At 44.2% G+C, this 24,023-nt stretch overlaps 1 protein-coding gene across 7 annotated transcripts in view; it reads left to right on the top strand.

Annotated features, from left to right (window-relative positions):
• Positions 1-24,023, top strand: part of HIPK2 (homeodomain interacting protein kinase 2) — a 119,482-nt gene that overhangs the window by 69,174 nt on the left and 26,285 nt on the right. For 5 of the 7 annotated variants that reach the window (XM_015867262.2, XM_015867273.2, XM_032445765.1 and 2 more), the window contains exons 3-6: positions 17,003-17,126; positions 19,730-19,849; positions 20,603-20,701; positions 21,769-21,953. In XM_015867262.2, the coding sequence (XP_015722748.1) occupies positions 17,003-17,126; positions 19,730-19,849; positions 20,603-20,701; positions 21,769-21,953 (528 nt within the window). The remainder of the gene's footprint in view (positions 1-17,002; positions 17,127-19,729; positions 19,850-20,602; positions 20,702-21,768; positions 21,954-24,023) is intronic. The other 2 variants (XM_032445767.1, XM_032445764.1) reach the window with 1 other exon arrangement.

Here is a 24,023-nt window from a genome sequence, read left to right as displayed (position 1 = left end):
GCTCAGTCTTGCTTTGGGGATGGTGCCACGGTATGGGGGAAGCTCTGTTCTTCATCAGTGCAGAAGCTGTGAGGGGAAAAAGAAGCTTGCAACATCGCTTGGCAACACAATTATTATAATAGGGTTTGCTTCTTCCTACACTGCCCAACTGAATTATTTTCTCCATATGGTGGAGCTAGTCTGTTTTTAACTGGTTCTTCCTGCCCCTTCACCAGATGGCTGTTTTTAAGAAGGACCTTGCAGCTTGAGCACTGCCGAGCTTAAAGCAGGAAGAGGAATTACAGGTGAGAGCACGCTCAGGACAGGTACTGCTGGTCCCGACTGTGAGGGAACAAACCTATCCAGAATGAGACATGAGGCATCATCATTTAGATAAATATTTAGATATTATCTAACAGGAAAATTCAAAGCTAGCACCGTGTTTATTTTTGGTGGCTGTGAGGTTTTGATGAGAGCATGGAGCAGAAGGAGCTCTAATGGTCTGTACAATGCTAAGTCTTCCCCGTCTGTGCTGCCAGGTCACTTCAGGCCTGACCTGTCACAGATCATTGTCCTCCTTGTCTGAGGTGTTAAGCGCAGCTTTGCTAAAGCACTACAATCCTCATCCGTCTTCTTTCTATTCTCATCTTCCCAAGGCATCGCACCCACTTGTAAGCTTCTTGCTGCTCCCCAGCTCCAGGGGATCCTTGTCCTATACCACAACATGCCTGTGCCACGAGCACATCCTCAGGATGCCATGAACACAGGAAGTAAGCAAAAAAGAAAGAAAGAAGGAAATTCCAACCGTAGGTGCAAAGAGTTTAAAACAGATAAACCAATTCTGCAGTTTGTACCTCAGGAAAAGATAGCCCACCTGGGGTCTGGTTTGTCTAGCCAGACACGGTGCTTTTTTGTGTCCAAGGGTCTTCCTCATTTGCTTTCAGTCTGCTTTTCTGTCGAATCAAGATGTGCACGATCACATTGCCACTGTGTTCTCCTTAACTTTCAGATCTAGTTCAAGCAAATTTAATGCAGGGGGAGGGGTCTTAATGGCATTAAGTCCTACATGTTTCATGAAAATCGGCAGCTGGGCAGAGATCCTGTTAATGCATGCCCCGGGGGAAAGGCTGCCGTGTCAGCTTGCCTCTTAATGTGCTGCTGCAAGAGCAGCTCTGTACAGGGAGCTCCGGTCTGAGGCCCTGGTCCATAGGGAACCAGGCTCTTTTCATTCTGCTGCTCACAGAACCACTCAGTTAAAGCACAAGTCTTCCCGTGGCCTTTTTTTTGTTTGCTTTTTTTTTTTTTTTCTCCCCCTTCTTTTAATTTTCTATTTATTTATTTTTTCTTTGGTGAGACTTGAAAACAAAAATAACACTTTTCATCTTCAAAGGGCTTTACAAACATCGGCTAATTAATCATTCCCTCATCTCGTTCGCTGCTTCAAGGAAGAGTGGGAAAGCAGGGTTTTTTCTGCAAGCGAGTGAGCTGGATTCTCAGAGGGCCCATTGGAGTCCTGGTGGGTCTGCTGCTGCTGCTCCACACCAGATCGCATGGCTCTGGTTCGCCTCGCTGTTCTTTGTTTCTCGAGCAAGTAAATAAATAATGGAATTAAGAAACAACCAAAAGGTGTCCCCCACTGCATATTCCACAGCTGATGGGTAACTCGTCAACCTGAAAACACTGTAAATTGACTTAATTGGAAGGGGAAGAATATTCCCATTGTTCAACCTGTACACAGTAGATCTCCAGATTTTCCTAGAAATTGTCTTAAAAACAATTAGGGCTCTTCTTTTCCCAGAGCCCCTCAGGATCTTGCAGGCATTTTCAAAACCAGGAGCTTCAGATATCTCCTGGTCCAATTCCTCTGCTTGGCTGGCAAGCTGTGTTCAGGTAAGATGTTGGTCTTTGCTGACATGGAGAGCTGAACAGGAGGTGCCCACAGCTGGGACATCTGTCACTAGCCATCTTGTGCTGCTTTCCTGAAGGCTTTACTAAGGAAAGCTTCCTCTGAGTACAGTAGGGACTACCAGCCACTGGGAGTTGGGTAGAGAAAGGGTTTGGCACTCAGCATGTGGAGGAGAGGTTTTGTATGGCACCTCTGGAACATGGACCCAAGGTGCGCTGTGATCCACTATGCTTTTTTCCACCATGTTCTTCATTGTCCATTGTAGATACACCTCAGAGGCGGAACTCTGGAGATGTCTGATACTCTGTGGCTTTGGTCCCATAGCAAACATTTGGAAATGCAGTAAGAGTATTTTGAGCATGGTTACAGATAATATGGTTAGTTAGCCTCAGAGGGGAGCAGCACTGTGACACCGAGAGCTCCTTGGTTTTTCCGGGTCCTCCTGGTGCCTCGCTCTCCATAAGGATGAGCCTCCAAGGAACTGCAAAGGCTGTCACCTTTCTAGGATTCTTTTTCAAAAGCAATTCTCTATTTCCTTTCCCTTTGAAACTACTAGTACTGGCTTCTGCGGTGTAATCCTTTCTGCTCTTCTTTTCTTCTTTCTGGGGCCCCAACAAGGGAGTGCACACACCTCAGTATCACTGCGTGGCATTTGTTGTGCGGGTTTTTCACTTGTCAGCAATATTTTTCTTTTCCATTTTGCGTCAACATGGAGGGTTTTTTTTTCCCCCCAGATTTGGTTACAGTTAGGAAATAGGGATTTTAGTTTTGTTAGGGCATGAATTAACTCTCGTTTCTGGTGGAACAGAAAAAGAACAAGAACAGAAAATATTTCTCAGATCTGTGGCTTAAAGTACATTTTTACTGTTGTTGCTGCAGCAGAAGTTTTCCTTGGTTTAGACACGTTCATTACTACTCTACAACTGAAATTCATGGGTCCAAAAATACTGCAGGAGGAAGAAATGGAGATTACAGAGTACAAGCTCTCATAGGAAGCTATTTTAGGTTTCCCTAAAGTAAAAAATACAAAATAATAAAGAGTATAAAAAAGACCCCGAGGCTTCCCTGCATCAGGAACATGATGCTGTACTTGGAGCAGAAACAGAGCGAGTTCCTTGCAAATTCATTGTCTTCAAATCATTGCCTTGCGCTTCCCCTGCCCATCCTCTGTGTAACTCTGTCTGCCTGAATCTGCATGCATAAATGTGTGAGAAATGGGTCCAGAGTGACTCTCAAAGCCTTGGTTGAGTCTGCAGGTCTGGTAGATAGGGAAAAAAAAAAGTGTGATTTTTCTTTTAGACTGAGAAATCCAGATCAGGCATCAGGGAGAACACAGTAAACAAGGATCCTGGTGATGCTGTTTTTAGACAGGCACCGTTCAGAGTAGGATTGCACTTCAGGAGGTGCTAAGTATGTTCAGCAATATTGGCATTTTGTTTCGGTTGGATGAAGATCCCAGAGCAAATCTGAGCCTTTCATGAATGGAAACAGTCTTCCCTCGCACACCCTTACCTCACTGCCCTGCAACATGTTGTGTGCCTGCAGCCCTCCCACCTCCATCCCGCATCAGCCCTTGCTGGACATCCCTTCTCCTTGGAAATGGCCAAAGTTATGCTGCTGAATCCTTCAGCACGGCAGCAACTCCATGAGGAAACAAAACCTATAGCTCATAAAGCAGCCGTGGTTTGTTTCTGGTGCTGGGCAGTGGATGGATACGGGATGATAATGAATGTGAAAAATGAGGCTGGAACGTGTGGTAACCTTTCATGGTTAGCCGTCTCCCTGATCGATGGCCCGCATTGTTTTCTTCCTAACCTTTCTGTGAACCTCTCCTTAGAACACAGTTATCCCCTTCCTGGGCTTGTTTGTCAGCAAAGCGCTAGTGTCCAGCCTTGTCATTGCAGCCTAATTCCCACCATGTGCAGTAATGCACTGCATCACGGCAGTGCTGCTGAGACCCCTCTTATGAACAAAGGTTGGCGGAACTGGGCTTGTTGAGCTTGGAGAAGAGAAGGCTCCAGGGAGACCTCACTGTGGATTTCCAATACTTGAAGGAAGTGTATAAACAGGATGGGGAATGGCTGTTTATGTAGGTGGATAGTGACAGGACAAGGGGGAATGGTTTTAAACTGAGGGGAGGTTTAGGTTAGATATTAGGAGGAAGTTTTTCACACAGAGGGTGGTGATGCACTGGAACAGGTTGCCCAAGGAGGCTGTGGATGCCCCATCCCTGGAGGCATTCAAGGCCAGGCTGGATGTGGCTCTGGGCAGCCTGGTCTGGTGGCTGGCGACTCTGCACATAGCAGGGGGTTGAAACTCAATGATCATTGCAGTCCTTTTCAACCCAGGCCGTTCTGTGATTCTGTGATTCTATGACTTGCTCTTGTTTTATCTCTCAAATCCCAAACCTCTCTGTTGCCCTTAATTTCTAAAGCAGCCCTCAAGTGATCACGTTTCTGGGAGTTGCAGTGAGGCTTCTGAGCCCCAAACTCCTCCATTAGAAGGAAGATGGTTTGGTTCAGGCATTTCAGAGGGAAGCATGTGATGTACACCAGATAGAATTGCAACATGTAAAAAAATGTGAAGAATGCCAGGAAATGTTCTTGAACTGCACAGTTGACGTAGAGGGCTAAATGGTTACAGGCAGTCATGATACTGGAAGATATGAATGTATACATAAGGAAGCCCTTTCTTTCAAGAAAGGATGGATCTTTGCTGTCGTGTCCTGGGAAGTACTTTTGGTTGTTGTATTCATTTCTCCGGAGTAATTACTAAACTTCCCCTCAGCCAAAACCATTCCTGATATATGGGGATTTCTTCGCCCTTTACAAGGGCAGTCCTGGCTACTTGCAAAACAGTCAAATTAAGAAATGACGTCCGTACTGCAGTGAGATCCAAGGACAAATTAGAAGTGAAAATTAATCAGATGGGATTCATTCCAAATCCCACTCTTGCATGGCAAAGAGGAGGAAAAGTTTATTTTTATGTCATTTTTTTTTCCTGCAAGTTTTGGTGTCTCCAGAGTTTTTCTTGTGGCCATCTAAAATTTTAACATTCAGAAAATGTTTATATTTTTTCAGGACATCAACGTAGCTTTAAGGATTTGTTTTGGCAAGGAAAAATTGAAACTGTAAAAGGAGACATTTGAAGAGTCCCAGAAACAAATATATGACTATGTGTTGACATGTTATGAAGGTGTTGGGAGCGACTCCTTACTTAAAACTGTGTTGAAATTTGCACTTACTATGGATTTGAATTCATCTGTTTCACACTTTAATGATTGAATTTAGTCTCCCGATTTGGAACAGAAATACACTGGAGAACAATTGAATTTTCCGTGTAACGATTTGAAATGAATGAACTTACTATGCAAAAGACCGTGATTTTAAAAGTCTCCCTTCCGAAATGCTGCCCTGCCACAAGCATGGCAGCTCCTTCTGAGCTGTGTGCATGTGTGTGTGTTCTCATTGAGAACTCTCTCGCTTTCCTGCCTGGCTCCTGTGAGATGTGTGGCATCAGTAGGTGAAGTCAGGACTGTGCAGGGCACAAACTGGTGCTTGGGGCAAGCAGGCAGACGGACCAAGTGAAGGCTGGGGAATGCAAAGGGCATGGACTGGGGGAGCTGGCATGTCCTGTGAGCCCTTGATGCTCAGGTTTAGGCTGCAGAGCCTTGGGCAAGCAAGGTGCCAGCTGGAAGGAAGTATGTGTGCTGCCTGGCTCAGGAGAGCCGTGTGTGACAGCAGTCTGGGATTTTAGCCATGATCCTTTGCCCTTGATGAAGATTTGCTTAAGCTGTCCCACACTGTGTTCCTTGGGTAACTCACAGTGGGACGACAAACAGCCTGGACTGTGGTACGTCCCAGTGTGTTCCACCACACCAGGCTGGTGGTTGCATTTCTGTGCATGTCTCAGCTTACCAAATGCTGGACATTGAGTCCCTGAGTCTTGCAAGGTGATCAGGTATCTGTCTTGATGGACAGGGATTTTGTTTTTGTTTCTTTTTTTCAACAACATCTAATGCAGTAGTGCCTTGCTTCAGCCTCCAGATGTTAGCAGGAACATAAACGCAATCAAAAGTAGTTACATTCTAAGGCATTCACGTTTCCCTAATTCTACAAAAGAGAAGTGTGTGTTTTTCTGAGTTCTGTGCCTCACTGTTTGTACAGGGAGCTTTTATCACATGCTCTACATCTTGTTTCCTGGTGTGTGTTTATTCTCATAGGGCTCGAGTTAAATTTGGAACTTAGTAGCTTTTTAGCAGAAATATCCATCTCCAGCTCTGTGCTGGATTCCAGTCCCAGCCATGCGTACCTCCACTAGGTAGGTGTGTAGGTAGGCAGGCATTCCCAGGCCCTGCCTAGGGCTTCTGTAGACCAGACGTCTTCCCAGCATAGGCACCAAGTGGGCCATTCATCAGGGCTCTCAGTTTCACAAACTGTTCCACACGCAGCTACTGCTTTGCTGGGTGCTATTTACGGGTCATTTTGCCTCCAAAACTGCCTCACCCCCAGTAATATCATCCCTTTGGAAAAACCCTTCAGAACTCTGTATTATTACTGTTACTCCCGAATTTCATAAGTAGGAGGCACGGTGATCTACTAGCTGCTCTCAAGGACCCCACTTCTTTTCTTGGCACCGCTACACTCTCTCCATATGATCTCGGGCAAATTGCTTCCCCAATCTGTTCCATTGTCACCACACGTCGTTTTAGATCATAAATTCTCTGGAACAGACATTGTCTCTAGCACATCATCTTTTAATGTCTCGCATTATGGGGCAGCAGTCTCCACTGGGACTTCTGCGTGCTACAGAAATACAAACAGTTGCTACTAATAATAATATTAAATCTGTGTGGCTCTTCAGAGATAAGTGAAGGACAGCACTCCTTTCTCTAAGAGGCAGGCAGGATAAGTACTTTATTTTCGTCTTTGTCTCTTTTTAATTAAAAAAAAAAAGGAGCCAGTGGACATAATTAAAAGAGAAAAAAATAAAGGAAAGCTGCAGGAATTTGATGCTTTTAACCTCAGACCTGCTGCTTCCTCTGTGAAGCCAATCTTAGAGTCATGGCCAGAGTCTGGTTTGTATCCTTGTTTGCCAGAGTAGAAATTGTTTGGAGCCCTGTATTGGCAGCTGGCTTTGTGGTCGTCCTAATCCCATAAAATCACCATACAGCTTGGTGCAACTTTCGCTGTTTTGCTGCGATCAGAAGTCTCTGGGAATGTTATAGATCAGGCCCGAGGAGCTTCACTTGGCTGAAACATGACAGGGCTCTGGTCTAGAATGATAAGGGATTGGGATGGGGCTGCAAGTGGCCGGCTGGGAGGCTGCTGGGGACAAGGAGTCAGCTTCTGACTGCATCTGTGTGCAGCGGGATTTTTTAATTATTATTTCATTTCCAAAGGAGCGCAACAGAAACAACAAGAGGTCTGAAATATTCACAGTGAAAACAATAGATTTGAAAAGGAAAACAAAAAGGTCGAGCCAGATCTGGCATTGGTGGACATTTGGCTCTGAGGGAAGCGAGAACAGCTTGGATTTGCATAAATTGCATAGTGTGGGTCAGAAAGCAGTCAGAATTATGCTTGCATTGCAGTGGCATGAATGGAAGCGCATAACTGGCATTCTTCCCCTCTTGATCAGATGCCTCCTTCAGGGGATCTCTGCACCCAATACACTGTGGCTCATCCATTCGCTGCCTGGCATGGATAGGACTTTTCAAACTATGATTTTTCTAGTCTCTGATTTCTTCCATAACCTGGGAAAGCCCCTGCTCACCCCTTTGTCTCCTGGAACAGCCAGGGGTCACAGTGTATTGGACGCAGCTCTGTTGCAGCACCCGACATGCATGTTTCTGTGCTCCTGGGTCAGCGTGGAGCAGCTGTGACTCAGGGCAGTGGTCATGGTGCTCAGTGTCACGCGTCTCCTCTGAACTTCACAGAGCCCTGCTTTTCTGAGCCCGGAGAGATGAACATGGTCATGATCTATTCTGTCAGGCTTCCTCCAGGGATGTAGAAGGCTACACATCTGGCTGGGACAAGCTTAGTGTGTCTCTTGGCTGAACCAGGACCTGGCTTTCTTTTCCATTATTGGCCTTAATAGCTTTTTTTGCCTCTTAAGTTTTCCAGCTCAAGTGCAATGAGGAATTGCCAGTGGATTCAGATTCAGCAAAGCACTTAAATGTGTGCTTAACTGTATTCAGTGCCCTCTCCAAGACTCAGGCAACTATTTGCTTCAGGTTACCCATATGGTAAAGGGCTTTACTGAACTGCGGCCGCAGCCTCCAGGAAGCACATACAGTGCTGCTGGAGCATTGTGCTGCACACACAGGGGCAGCCATTTGACAGCCTTCCCATCTGCACGTCAGTCATGTTCCCCTCTTCATCTCTAGAATTAGAATAGTGTAGGTGAAGGGACCTACAAAGATCACTGAGTCCAACAGTGTGACCACTTTAGGACTAACCAAAAGTGTATTATTAAGGGTACTGTCCAAATACCTTTTCAGCACTGACAGGCATGGGGCATCAAGTGCCTTGCTAGGAAGCCTGTTCCAATATTTGGCAACCTTCATGGTAAAAAATGTTCTTCCTGCTGTCCAGCTGAACCCACCTTTTGTTCCACATAGGCATGTCCATTTGCAGTGCCCTGGCAGCAAAAAGGCACATCTCTTGGCCTTGTCCCTTCCTCTCCTGGGACGGCATCTACTCTACCATGGTTCACCCAATGGCAAAGACAAATGACACCTCGCAGCTACTGATGGCTGTGTGCCTCTCTGTTGATCCACATATAAACATTTTAACCTGTCAGCACTAAGAAATCATACGGTCTGGGGAGATTTTTTCTATTTTTTTTTCCTTGGGCCTGCTAATCGAAAGGGCAAATTCTTTTTAATATCTTCATGCCCCAGGCTCAATTCTACTGTATCTTGTCTGAAAAAGCTTTTATTTTCAAGGCACGGGAAAAAATGATGTTTATGAAAATACAAAGTACGGGAATTTTCTTTCCCCTCTGGCTTTAGGAGGAGAGCAGCTGGTGGAGAGTGGATGAGAAGGGCTTTATCTGCTATATTTTGGTTACTGCGCTTTGAGTGATGGGTTTAATAATTGATAGAGCAATTTAGCAATGATCCATAATCCTGAAAGAAGCCTACGCTCCCCGCCCTCTCCTGCTCCCTCCCTCCAAGACTGACAGGCTGCTCTCAGTGTTCTTGTCTGCAGAATTTCATCCCTTGGTTTCTGTAAACAGCCTGACATAGGAGAGGAGAAAAAAGCAACTGTTTCTAAATCTTTTGTCTTGTTTCCTCAGACAGCTGCCCTGCTTTCTTCAGCTCAAGGCTTCAGTCATTTGCTCTTGCTGAAGGGAGCCAGAGGTTAGGCCCTAACCTAGACCGAGCATATATATATATGCAGTGTATCTATGAGAACGGTTCTGCAGATCCTCCCAGCTGTGACCCCCTCCCCTTATAAGAACAGGCTTCCGTGTTTCTGGCTGAATCCATCCTTCTTAATCTCAATAAAGGCGGCACGTGCTTGGTGTGGTTTGCTAGAGGCTCCTCCAGGATTAACCCGAGAAAATTCCTTTTCACGGGAGCCTCACACTGACAGTCATGACAAGCATCAGGACCCCATTTGGGTGCGGGGTATTTCAGAGTCCACATGATACCCCGTGTTTGAAGATGGGTGCACATGATCTATATTCGCCCATCTTGCCCCTGTAGCAGCACAGAGCTGTGTTTGCAGGCACATGGCATGACACCCACTGCAATTTTTAGTTCCCCTAAATCCTGTTCTTGATATCTGTATATTTGTCCATCTATGACATGCAGGCAACAGAGAAGATGACAGAACAAAAGAGACACAGTTAACAAGGAGGGGAAAAAAAAAAAAAGACAAGCTTATAAGTATTGAATATGTGTTGAGGAAAATAGAGGAGGAACAGGGGGTTGATGTGCAGCCTGGCAGTAAACTGGTTGTAAGCAAAGTGAAGTTGGATGTATAAAGTTATGTTTTTCCATATGTATTACATAGATGTCAGATTGACACCAAGTTGTAATTAAGCATGACATCAAGTCAGCTATGCACAGCTGTATTATTCCTTAAAATTACAAGGGCTGAGGTCCTGTGGGGCACAGTGAGGTTTGTGGTCTCTCCGCCATGGGAGGTCTAAAACAAACTGGCTGAGTGCTTGCTAGGAGGGGGATAGGCACAGATGCCATTGTATCATGGCAGGGAGAGACTGGGTGGTTTCCCAGGGTCCAATCTAGCCTGTGAGTCTCTGGCCTGATTCTCTGGAGTATTTTCACCCATTCTAGTCAGCTCTCATGGAACACGAATGGTGTCAAGGAGTGGGTGGGTTAGTCTGCTTCTGTGATTTATGTGCTACTGAATACGCTTAGTAATGATAGGTTCTTGAAGCTTGTATGATAATTTTTCTGTTCAAGTCCAGGAGTAATTCTGGTATAACTTGCTCTATTTGGAAAAGACAGAAAGAACTTGTGTGTACACTTGATATAAATGCCCTGGGACCTGTACCTGAACAGCCTGAAACGCTCCCAGCTATTCAGTATTTTGCCTGGACATAGGAGAATCGGGGTCACCTTGCTGTCGACAAGTGTGTACTTACTGTGCTATACAGAGTAGTTGAGGTGAGAAGGAGCCTCAGGAGGTCACTGAGCCCAACCCACCTCTCAGGGTATGGTCAGGTATGCAATCAGTGCGGGACTTTGTCTTGCTAAGGCTTGAAAGCCTCCAGGAATAGTGATTGCACAACCTGTGCCCATAGTTTCTTATCTGCACAGTGGAGATGTTTTCCTTCTCCTCAGCAGGATCCTTTCCTGTTTCAGATTATGCCTGCCATCCCCTTCTCCTGTGGCACTCATTGCAAGGCTCCTTCCTCTGTTCGGTGTCACCCACAAACTGGATGTTATTGCACTATACCTTCTGTTCTGGGCCAGTGATAAAGATGTTAAGCAAGATGGGTCCTGGGATAAACCCCTGCCGTAACTCACTTGCTACCATCCACTAGTTTACATTTGTGCCCTGTAATATAAGCCATCTCTGAAGGCTGATTGGATACAGTCCTCTGAGCTGATACAGATGATTTTTGATGTGTTGCAAACTAATCTTGAAGGGTGGGCTAGGGCAATGCAGCATTGGAGCTGAAGTGGTGGTTGTGCTGGTGATCTGATGGCCTGGGAAGTCATTCTGGCTATCCCCTAGTCCTTTCCAGAAACTGTGTATCTGTGTCTGATCTGATCTAATACAGGGTGTTAACATGAGAGGTGAAGCAATGAGGAGAATCATAGAATGGCTTTGTTTGGAAGGGACCTTAAATCCTATCCAGCTCCAGTTCCCTTGCCGTGGTAAGGGTTGCCACCCTCTTGATCAGGTTGTCCAGGGCCCCAACCAATGGGGCTTTGAATGCCTCCAGGATGGAAAAAGCTAATGTTAACCTTTGGCTTCCAGAATATGAGCCTGTCTTCTTCTACGTTCCTGTACTAAGAAGTCATTTAGGGTCTGAAACATAAGGAGGGACCAGAAAAGGTGTCACGTAATCTCTACCTCTGGGGACACCAGGCTGAGAGTACTCTTCATGTTACGGTACATTGCAATAAAAAGCAGATACCTTCACAAAATGCAGAAGGTCAAGCCTGCAGATATGAAGAAAACTCTGTAAAGATGCCAAATAAAGGTATGTAGGTTTGTCTGTACTGCCAACAGCTGCCTGCAGCCTCCTACTTGCCCATGGAGGCCTTTGCTGAGTGATGCTCATCCAGGGGGCCCTCCCAGAGGGTGATGAATTATCCCTGAGCAGGACAGTTTTAAAATGCAGAAAGAGCCCAGCTTTTTGAGCCCATGTCTGTGAAAATGAATTTTTTTTTGGCATTTGTTTTTAATGCCCTGTGATGTGTGGGTGAAAAAGTCGGTGAGCTAGACTGGTAATTAATTTTCCTGACAGAAACACCAGACAATGAAATTACCCTGCACCAAAGCTGGGTTGCTAAAGTAAATACTCTGCTAGCAGTAGGCCTGCAAGCAGGACAGGGTCATGTGTGAGGTGCAAGCAAATGATTGTGTTTCTGTCTTTGGGAACCTGTGGGGACCCTCATGTTTTGGGTGTGGATGGAGAGGAGATGATGTGTGTCCTGTGCCAACACACGCAGCTCCCTGGAGAACAGGGCAATAATTCTGTGTGGGAAAGGGGCAGGACTGTGAGAAGTGGGGATGGGTTGACTGCTTCTCGGTTGGAGGTGTGTGGGTGAAACCCGACTGTAGAGAGGGACCAAAGAGAGTGGAACCAGGCTCTTTTCAGTGGTGCCCAGTTAGCAGTGGTCACAAACTGAAATGCAGCAGATGCTATGTGAATATCAGTAAGCACTTGTTAGGTGACTAAATTAGGTTAGGTTGTTCAGCAGAGGTTGTCTAGAGAGGCCGTGCAGTCTCCATCCTTGGACATCTTTAAAAAGCCATCTGTACGTGGTCCTGGGCAACCTGCTGTAGGTAGCCCTAGTGAGGGACCCGATGGCCTACACATCTCCTCCAACCTAAACATGTCTATGATTCTGAGATATGGTCTCTCATGGGGGCTCATTACTTTCCCAGCTTCGTTGTGAGTGTTTTCTAACTTTGGTCTATACTGGTGAGGGGTATGTGAGGTGTAGACCAGGCTGTGCATGCCTGCTTGCCACACAGGAGGGCATTTAATTGAGAGATATTGAAGGCAGCTCACAGGAAAGAAAGGACAGAAAGGTGAAGTTTTGTTTTTCCTCCATGTGCCTCGTACTAGAGGCTGTGATTACTGTGCTGAGAGCACTGCAGATGAACTGCCTGCACATACCAAGGTATCTGAGCTGCCTTTGCATGGTTGGAAACAAGGTCACCACCAAAAACTGAACAGCATGGTGAGTCTGTGTTTAGAACAAGCAGTGTTATCAAGGAGGGAAGCGCTTCACCGTGCAGCCATGAAGTGGTTTGTTGAAGGCGGTGTAAACCACACAGTGCTGTTCGGGAGAACTTGCTGCCATGCGAATCTGGATTTATAATTGCAATACTATGATGTGCACATTTTATTTAATAGAGTACTTTACCCTGTGATATATTGTTACCAGCTGCAGAATGGAGTAATCCCACATAAGAACTGCCTAAGACAAGAAAATATTTTCTTTCCCTATGGAAAAGAAAATTACACCATTCTTAAAGCAGCCGAGTTAAATCTGAGTGTTTTCAGGAATAAGAGGGTCAATTGTGGAATGTCTTATGTGCACGTTTTAGGACCAGAGTTATTTAATACATTAATTGTCTCTGCAAATTGGGGGGCCCGCGGTGAAGTGCTGAAGTGTGCAGACACCGCAGAATTGTTAAGGTTAGGCTGCAGGAAACATTTAAGGGACTTGATCTACATTACAGACAATGTTATTCCAGATCAGTGCAACCCTGAAAGGCGGTAAACACAAGAAGAGGAAAAAACAAACTATTTCGACATAATTCTGTGTCCTAAATTAACTGTAGCTCCCCTGAAGGAAAGGACTGTGTGTCTCAGAGGAGCTCCCAGATAAAACATCTGTTGAAATGCCTAGTGTCATTCCAAAGGCAAACAAAATACTAGGTTCAGGGAAGACTGGAATGCAGAAGCATTCTGCAAATAGCATAAAATAAGTCTGGGGAATATCCTTGTATTTAAATCTGTTTAGTTTTGCTCAGCCTGTCTCCAAGCAGTCGTGCTAGGAAGAGGAGCTTTATGTAGAGTCAGATGATGGAAGAGGACTAAACATGTAAGGGATGGAAAGCAGAGAAGCCCAGAGCTGCTTCATTCAAAAGAAAGGCAAACAAACGAGAATAAGGCAGAGGATAAAACTACCTTCAGCTTAAAAGAAAGGTGATTCAAGAACTTCTGTTTTCACCTTTAGGCCAATCCATGTGAGCATGCAGTGAGAGGTGACACATCTAAATCTGATAAAGGAAAATTAGTTTTTAAACAACAGACTTCAGGTGTTAATTAAAGGAGAAGGTTGTCCATGGAACTCTGTACCAGAATGTGTGGATGGCATTATGGTCTCACCTTGTTTCAAGAAATTGGTGTATGTGTTTGTTAAGAAAGGTGGGAGTTCCTTGTGTTGGATAAAGGTGTATATACAGAAGGATCCATAGCTTGGCATACAAAACAGTCTCCAGCTGACAAAGGGTTGGAAGGCTTTTCATCAGTGGACAAGCTGTTTCATTTCAGAACACATAGCTTCTTCCACTGAAAAGCTTGGTGCAGGCAATAGCTGCTGCTGGACTGGGTAACTTTGTTCCTTCTGGGCTGACTTCAGCTCTCTTACACATGAGGAACAGGACATGTCCACTCAATGAAAGTCTAGAAGCCTCTGTAGTTTGTGATACCCATCCTCCTCTTGGCGTCCTGCTGACTGGTACATTGGTATACATAAGGCCCCATCCCATGTCTGGTGTTCTCACCACTTGTTGGTACTGTTTGGGACTGAATGGGTGATGATTACAACTAACGCTTAGGCTTGGTAGAGCATTATGAATACCAGCTTTCAAATGGGTTAAATAAAATAAAAATATATCACCACCTCCACTCTCCACAATGATAGGTCAGGTTTAATGTAAGGAATGTCATTCTTTTAAGTTGCTTTTTATGTGTCTAAATTGTATGGATGTTTTTGTGCTTTCCTTCCCAATAATGGAGGTGCAAAACTTCTTTTTGTATGTGAAAAAGACATTGTCTCTGAATTGCTACACTCCAGAAGCTGGAGCTTTAAGAAAAGCCCACTGTACAGCTGAAGACTCAAGATAAAAAGATTAGAAATGTCAGAATCTCAAATTCTAGGTCAGCCCTTCTTACAGGGGTCTGGAGGTGTTGGCAGCACAAGTGTGGGGAGAGGGAAGGGGCTGTGTGCTGCATATGACAGCAGCACATGTGTGTTTTATGAACAGGGAGGTTTCCAGACGGTGTCACATTGGGAATATCCCACTACTAGTCCACCCTGCTGCTCCTTCCACGTAAGATAGTGGGACGTGAAGTTCAGTGTGAGGCTGAGCTCTCATTAGTGACCAGGGACATTTCGTTCACAATGTGGAAGGCAGACAGGGAGAGGCAGATGGCTTTGAATGCAGGATTTACATAGTAATGAGATTCAGGTCACCATAGCTGTCTTTTTCTCTCTGCATTTTGTCTAGGTGTCGACTAGTGTGCAGGGATGACGGAATAGAAGGAAAAGGAGGAAAATTAACCCTTTGTTCCTAAGTAGAGATTGGTGTTAGAATAAAAAGTTTTCACGGTGGGCTGCGGAACAGTGGGGTGTGAGAATAACAGTCACAGGTGAAAATAGCAGGGTTAAAAGTAGCTGCTTTTTAAGTTTCTGGCATGTTGTTTTTGTGGTGTTTTTTCGGGGGGGGGGTGAGTGGAATGAAGCAACCTCACCTTGAAATCCCAATACTTCCCTTCTTATTTACCTTCTTTGTTGCTAGTTTGAGGCGCTTATCATTACCTACCAACCCCAGAGTGGGGAAGTTTGTGTACAGAAGATGGGGTGTGGGTTCTTGTTACACAGTGTTTGCTTGTTTCTCTGGGAAAAATAAATAGATAGATAGATAGATAGATAGATAGATAGATAGATAGATAGATAGATAGATAGATAAATTTTACTTGGTTTTTAGCTAGAGGCTTGTCTTCACATGACTATGTAATGGCGTGATTAAAACGTAGTATTTTCCACTGCAATTGGTAATCCTTAGTATGATCTCAGTGGTGTCAGATCTTAACCCTGTTGCCAAATGGGAGACTGGGTACCACAGGTCCTGTTTTCAGCTGTGGATGGTGGCTTTTGATTTGCTTAGTAGTCAAACCCAAACATTCCCAAAATATGCATCAGGGCCCAAGAAATCCTCAGTTTATTTTTCAAATGATGAAAGTTTCTTTCATCTTTCATATTTAGGTTTTTTGGTGTTTTTTTTTAATGGCTTTTGGTTTTTCTGATTTTTTTTCTTTTTAATATAGTTAGATGAAGATGGAAGGAAAGTTTTCCTTTTTACTGTACATCACCTGACTCCAGAGAGTGAGGCTTTAGAAGACAAGGGCAGAGGAGAAGCTTTGGGTGGTAAAACAGGAATTTTAGCACTGAACTGCATGTGGAAATCTGGGCTGAGGTGGGAAAAGTAAGGACTGCGACTGGTGGAAGTCTGAGCTAAGAGACCATCCTTGCTTAGTTGGGATCTTCTATGGTAGCTTGGACATCCCTACTGCTTGAACACGAGGGGCATTCTGCTTGCTGTACAGGGGCAGCCCCAGGGCCCCAGTGCAAAGGAGCTGGGAGGAGCAGTGGTGCATCCTCCATGTGCCTGGGATCTTCATGGAGAGCTGGAGACAAAGCTTTTGCCTTCTCCTCTGGTTCCTCAGCTGGGCTTACACTGAGACTTACTGAGGAGAGGGGTTTCAGTGCATGTCTTCTGAAGCAGACAGTTAATACATGGTGGGACTGCCTCCACTTTTTGCCCATTCCGACTGAAAGAGAAAAGGAAATCTAATCAGGTGTCTGGGACAGATTTGAAAGCAAAAGCTTCTTGGCTGCTTCCTCTGAGGAACAGTCTTATATCTAATAGATCTAATTAGGTAATTTCTCTGTTTTATGGCATCTATTTGTTTAAAAAGTTAGTAATCCTTTTGTACCAGTCCTATGAAGGTCATTTAATGGTTGGCTGCATGTGAAGCCCACTGTGCTTGGTGAATAGAGGATGTTTTGTAGCAGAGCCAGTGTAGTTTTCTAGCGAGCCGGGCCTGGAAGCCTCCCCCGGGGATCTTATCTGGGTGGCCTGGAATGTGGCAGTGGTGGCTCGTTTTTCCACCTGTCGAATGAAAACTGTGTCAGTTCTCTCCTTTGAAAATTGCTGTGAAATGTAAGGCCTCAGTGGGGCTGTCTCTTGACTAAATGTGGCCAGAGGACTCTTCTGCAAAGATAAATATTCACCAACTAATACTTGATAGCAGATACTTCTCCAGCAGCCAACAGAGCCCTACATTAGGACTGTTGTTCACTTACTGTTGTTCACAGCAAGCAGCTTCTTGATTGTCAGTGGGTCCGTTCTTGTTGCTAATGTTTTCTGTGCTGTTCCTTTGCAGAGCCCCTGAAATCATCCTTGGTTTACCATTTTGTGAAGCAATCGATATGTGGTCATTGGGATGTGTCATTGCAGAGCTGTTCTTGGGCTGGCCTTTGTACCCAGGAGCTTCGGAGTATGATCAGGTTGGTACTGATGTTACCTTGGCTATTGATAAGAGCACAAATGTGCTGTTTTTTTCTTTTACCATGACAAAAAAGATAGCAACTTTTTCTGTTTTACTAGCAGGAGATATTTGCACGTGATTCTTGACCTCTCATGTCAACTTCTTTATTATCCACTTGGAGTACACTCAGTAGCCGGTGTGCTGCTTAGCATGCTGACGATTAAGAACTGACTGCCTAAGTGAATTCTCAACCAAGAGTAAACATACCCATTGACTAGAGAGCTCTGTGCATGTCTCTAATCATTGAACAGAGCAGGCACCCTCTCTCTACAGTAACGGCAAATATTAAATAGAGGTTTATTTGTTAGAAGAAACTGCATGAACTCTACTGTATTTCATAATCTTCTTTATGAGGGTGTATATTAAAAGCAGTGACAAGAAAGAGAACGTTCACAGTGGTGTAGGTTTCTAGTTAATATAATCTGTCATGGTTCTCTCCCTATAGGCTTTTATGCTTTTGTACTCATAAAACATAGCACAGTGGCTTCTAGAGTCAGGGCTGCAGAACAGTTTCCATTCTGATAGTCTTCCTTAGCCTTCTGCAAATGTGGCCTGGAAAAAGAAAGTCCTTTTTCTTTTAGGAAAAAAAAAAAGCAAAAAAACAAAAACAAAAACAAAAACCAGTGTAATAAGTAAATATATATTCTTTTCATATATAAAAATGTTTTTTTGTCTCATCTTTCATAAATAGCATTTTTTAGCCAGAGCTTTGAAGGTGAAATTTGGCAGGGGAGATATCCCGCAGTGAAGAGCTGGGTCATTAGTGATTCCAAAGGAAATCAGACGTAACTGAAAAAAATCTACAGGCATTTGAAAATCACACACTAAGCATGAAGAGCAGATTTCTTTCTCCTCTCCCCTCCCCCTGCCAAAAAAGTCATAAAACGCACAGCTGAAAAAGAAATCACCATATGTACCTGCCCAGCTTAACTGCTTCCTCTGGTAAAGTGCCGTGAAGGCTCCTGGAGAGCTGGGAAGGGGCAGGGGCTGAGCCTGGCCCCTCACCACAACACGTGCAGCCTTACAGCCTGGTGCTGGGATGCAGGAAGGCGCCTGGAGCTCCTCAGGTGCCCAGGTTACCATGGACATAGGGAGCTGCAGAGCTCAGTGAGGCACAGTTAATGTGTCAGGATCAGGAGTGCCAGGAAGACTTGGAAAGTACATCTGTTTTTAATGCCTCTGTGTTTGTTTGTTTGTTACCTCTCTCTGTCTCTTCTCTCAAAAGCGTTTTCCGTTTTTCCATAGAGTAGATGAGTATTTTACTGATTTTTCAGAGTTCTGTGGTGTGAAACACTCAGAAGTCAGGAAATGCCAAAGTTCAGGTTTTGTGTGCCATGCTCGGCATGCATTCTTTCAGTCTTTAATTATGTAATCACATACTCTTCCTCCTCTGAATCAATACGCTTAAGTCTGGGATTCTGGAAACACATGGGTAGCATCTTTTAGCTGTCTAAATGCCAGCCGGGCCACAGTCATAGAAGTAACCCAAACAGCAAATGAAGTCATGTAGGTAGTGGTGATAAGCACTCTACACACTATGAGGATGTCATTTTGTTCAAGTGTATGAGGGATGCTCCAAAAGTAATGCTTCCTATTTTGTTATGTTGGCCCACAACGTCATAGACAGGTGTTGCTTACAGCAACAACTCTTTCCTTTGTGGCAGTGGAGACTGAAGCAAAACCATGTAATTGAATTTCTCCATGTGGAAAAAATGGCATCCATTGACATTCATTGGTGCTTTCTGAATGTTTTTGGAGACCAAAGAGAGTATGGGAGCACAGTGGGGCAGTGTGTTTCAGCAGTGGCAGTGGTGACAGTGGGTCATTTCCACTGGTCCAGATTTATCCAAGTGCATCATGCATGCTCTTATTCATTGCTGGTGGAAATCGTAGAATCATAGAATCATGGGCATAAGTACTGGTTGTAACTATATTGAGAAACAGTGTTTTTTAGCTGTGAATTTGCTCTTTCAGAGAGTGTTATAGTGGTCTTTGTATCTGTTGTAGTTTCCATGGAAATAAATAGGAGACTTTACTTTTGGAGTGACCTAAGTATATTTCATCTAAGTTCAGTGACAGTCACTTCACAGTTCACTGTTTTCAACTTGAAACTGCTGCTAGGGAAAACCGTGTGCTCATCTGGGGGAAAAAAAAAACAGCAAAGGTTAGAGCACAAATACCAATTATTGAAATTACCTCCTGGAGAGGAGAGTGTGACATAAAAAGCTGTGAAGTAGAGGAACTCACCACTGAAAACTCTGTTGGTCTTCCTCTTTAACCTCTAAAACCCAGGGACTTTCCTTCCTTTATCCATAGACTTTCTGGCAGCTTATCACAAGGTTAAGTTTCCATAGATGTAAATGATAAATGGAGGAATGCCATACGGGAATTCTCTTTCCTGTCATTCCTTTGAGTGTGGGTTTTTTGGTGAAGTCTGACTGCTCACTACATTTTCTCTTTCTTTCTTTGTTCTATTGTTTTAAATGCCTCCTGCCCTTCTTCAAGGAAGACCTCCAGAGATCTTCACAGGATGAACAGTGACCTTTTATCCTTCTTTTACAGATTCGCTATATTTCACAGACGCAGGGCTTACCAGCAGAGTATTTGTTAAGTGCAGGGACAAAGACAACAAGGTTTTTCAACAGGGATACAGACTCACCATATCCTTTGTGGAGGCTGAAGGTAGGAAGACATTCCTTTGTTTCTTTTGCCTTGCTGTTGTTGGTTGGAAGTAAGGAGACAACCAGGTCACCTCCAAGCCTAAGTGTCTTGGTTCTTCTGATGCACTACAGACACCGGGGTGGGTATAGCCCAAGGTAAAACCACTGTCACAGAAGTCTGCAGCCCTTAGCTCGCCTGCTTGGCACTGCTTTGTGGGAAATTGAAGTCCAGAGTTCATGTGGAAATCTCCTTCCAAGTACTCAAACTGATGTGCAGTTTAAATGAAACATGCCCTGGGCAGACTTTCCTTTGATATCTACTGCATTGAGGGGAAGGAAAAAAAAAAAGCAAGGAAGCATTTGACTTCTGACAGTCATACCCTCTAGGAATGCAAGTGGGCTTAGAATCTCTTGTACCAGCGCTTTTAGGGGCTTTCAGTCCCCAAGGAGAAAAAACACTGGACTTCTGGCCATGAGAATGAGAGTCGCACAGTGCGTGAGAGTGTGGGAGCCCTTCTGGGCTTCCACCATATCTGGGGGAGTAGTATCCTCTGAAATGAAAAAGAAGAGAGAAATCACCTTGTGATGTGAAAATTATCATCATAACCAGAGTCGATATAAATGCATAAATGTGTCTGCTCAAGCAAGAGATATGCAGTGGTCTCTGATAAGGGCAGGGTAAGGCAAGTGGAGGCTAAGGTGGAAGTGGCACATACATAACATGTAGCTGGTTGCTGAGCAGTTCTGCTCAATGCCTTTTTCCTGTTTTGAGCAGACACCAGATGATCATGAGGCAGAGACGGGGATTAAGTCGAAGGAAGCAAGGAAGTATATTTTCAACTGTTTGGATGATATGGCACAGGTAAGAGCATTGGTGAGTAACAAGCACAAGGCCGCTTTATATGCTTTTGGGCAACACCAGGAAAGAGGATTTGTGTGATGTCTGTGTGTGTACCCTATTCTTGTGTGCCCTATATCCGCTCCTGAAGAAATGGCATACCCTACACCTGCTCCTGAGAAACAGCAAGTTTACACCTACCAGCTCATCTCATTACATACTGCTTTGTTGGGGGATCCATGCATAGGGGCACATGTCCTTAGTGTGCTGTACTAAAGCAGCCTTGGCAAATGGCTGAGTCACATGTATATGTGTCACAGTCCTGTATTTTCTTGTCTCTCCAGTGCCCCGGCTTGTGACAGCTGGCAAGTCACTTCACTTCTCTGAATTCTTAATATTTCTGTTTGTAAAATGGTGACTTTGGAAATACCCTGGCTGTAACAGATGATGCTTTCTCTGAAGTGTGACTGGTTCAGGGAATGAGGAGTCCTCATTCTCTGTGTTGATTCCAAGTGGTTGTGAAAGTTAATAACCAGCATAACCACTTCTGCAACTGCATGTCTGGAATTTGTGCTAGCAAAGGCTGAATACTGGAGCGTTCACAAGCAAAACAAGCAGAAATGGAGGGCTGAGATCGAGAGAGATTTCAGCAAAAAAGATGAAATGACACCTAGTGCATGAATAGAATGTTTCCAATATACTTAGTGAAATTTTTTATTTATTTTATATACGTATTTTTGCTCATGAGATGCGCAGTAAAGTATGCAATAACACTGTCCCTCAGATGATAAATACACTGGTTGCCGGAGCTTGCCTGCTACCACATGGAATCTGTTCATCTTCAGTGGAGGGTGACTAAGTGATTCATTAGCCATTGACCCAAGCTAGCTGAACACTTAGCAGTCTGTCTAGAGATCTGATGTGCACAAGCCAGATGACAGCATGACTGGCCACCACAGATTTGCTGTGTAGCTTCAGTAACAACTCCTTTAGACATAGAGGCTTGTGGGTCATGTGTTCCAGCGAGGAGTAAACATGGTTTGCTGGAGACCTGGCCATCTGCTCCTTCACCTTAGCACTCATCCTTGTCTTTCCTCCTGTAGGTAAATATGACAACAGATTTGGAAGGAAGCGATATGTTGGTGGAAAAGGCAGACCGACGGGAGTTTATAGATCTGTTAAAGAAGATGTTGACGATAGATGCTGATAAGAGAATAACACCGATTGAAACTCTGAACCACCCTTTTGTCACCATGACGCATTTACTCGATTTCCCTCACAGCACACAGTATGTAGCTTTACTTTCCCTTGGGTTTTGAGCTGGGGGTGAAGAACTGCTCGTTAGGGGCATTATTAAAAATTTTAAGCCCTATGTTTTCATCTTTTTCTGGTTTAAAAAAAAAGAAAAAGATGATTGGCAACTGTGAGGTTGCAAGAATTGTGTTATAGATGCTTGGCATTTAAAACACGGTAGAGTGTGCAACATTCATTATGTAAATATCCAATAATTACGTGTGTTTTCATTAAAATGCAGAAGAAATTATGCAATTAGGGCTGAGTATATCAGTATATCTCAAAGTAATATAGTCCTGATTGTTAGTGCAGTAATCAACCTAATCCACAGTGGCTGCCGACCCTTCCTCCCAGAACATTCCCATCTTGCAGGGGTCAATTTGGGGCTGTTTGCCTTCTAAGGAAAGAGCTTTTTTTTTGCGGCAGTCTGGTTTACAGGAAGAGGCAGCAGGAAAATAAGTTCAGTTCTTGGCTTTGTCATTTCTCACTTGTGCAAATTTAGATACAACGCTCTGACCTCAGCTGCCACAATTTGTAATGGAGGTGGGTTCCACTGCCTGATGGATACATGAAGAAGTGTCATGCCTTCAAGTATGACTCCTAATGCTTTATCAGAGCAGCATGAAATAAATGCAGGAAACCCATGCCCAGCACATTGCTCTCATCCCCTGAGCAATTCACATGGGGCCAAATTTTGTAGGTGCAAAATACAAGTACATGTAGGAGTTCTCCAGAACATTCACAATACCTAGCTTTGAACATCCTGCTCTATGGCTCTTTGCAGTTCAAGGTAAAGGATGTCCTTTCAGTTACTGACACAGCACCATACTCCATTGGGCGTTAGGTGCATGTGTATTTAAAGTCTGTGAAAAGCTTGGGTGCAAAGGTAATAGGTGCTGCTTGAATACCTTAGAAGATGTCTGTGTGGATACCATAGAGCAAAAGTTAGAGTGCATCAGCTCTCCTGCACATATCTGAGCTTTTACGTGTCTGCAATATTTCAAGTTCATTTGGGGTAGATTTCTCTCTGTGAAGGAGATGTTGCTGCCTTTTTCTTGCATTTATCACATGGTAAAAGCAGCTGTGTGCCAGAAAGTAGTGGGTACACGGTCTGTGTAGGCCCAAGCTTATCCTGCTTAGACATCTGTGAGTGTTGTTATCTCTAAGTAGATACTAAGTGATAAAAGTAACGGAGACAAGACAGGAAATTGTTGTGCTAAATAGAGAAAAAGTAAGTTTTCAATATAAAAGCATAAGTTAAAAAAGAACACTCTTCTCTAACAGTGTTAGCATCATACACAGAAGTTATTTAATTTTCAACAGCCCATTTTGTGAGATAGGAGAGATTTGTGACGCAATACATGGCCATGAGAAATCTTTCTGTAATACTAAAGGCAGGTCTTCACTTTTGAAGGTCTCTCTCGTGGCTGCCCAGGCAGTCTCCGAAGTGCTGAAAATGTCATTGAGATCAATATTGATGAGAGTTTTCCCCAAATAAAAAAATCAGTATTAGATCTTTGAATGCTAAATGTTGTGCCAGCCAGGTGCATAACCCTGCATAGCCCTTCCATGCTGGTGAAGGGGGATGGTAAGGGGAACAGTACCCAGCAGGGCAGGTTGATGGACATTTTGCTTGTGATTGCCCACGGTTTTGAGAATAGAAACCACAAAGTCCTGAGAGATGGAGGGACTTGTAATCTCTCTTAAAAGCAAATTGGGCAGAAGAGAAAGTGAAAATAAATGGAAGAGGTATCTTCTGGAAAGAATCGCTGTTGTGGCATGCTTCAGAAAGGAGGATGTGAATTTGAGCAGCCTATGAGGGGCTGTTCTGCTTACTTCCAAGCAAACAACAAAGTGAGTTTAGCTCCCAGTCTCACATATTGCTGCATGACTCTTAAACTGTTGGGCACGTTCTGTCCTGGTTTACTCTCTGCCTTTCTTTTTAACTTTTTTTTTTTTTAAGGACAGCATTACATTAGCAGGGATTATACTGTGTTACATAAATCCTTTTGGCAACGTATGCAACTTACCATGTATGGGAAATGCCTTCTAGTCAGTACTCTTT

The sequence above is a fragment of the Coturnix japonica genome, chromosome 1 (genome assembly GCF_001577835.2).
Source record: "Coturnix japonica isolate 7356 chromosome 1, Coturnix japonica 2.1, whole genome shotgun sequence".
Classification (NCBI taxonomy): domain Eukaryota; kingdom Metazoa; phylum Chordata; class Aves; order Galliformes; family Phasianidae; genus Coturnix; species Coturnix japonica.
Note: the sequence above shows the minus strand (reverse complement) of the source record. Positions and strands in the feature narration are given on the sequence as shown.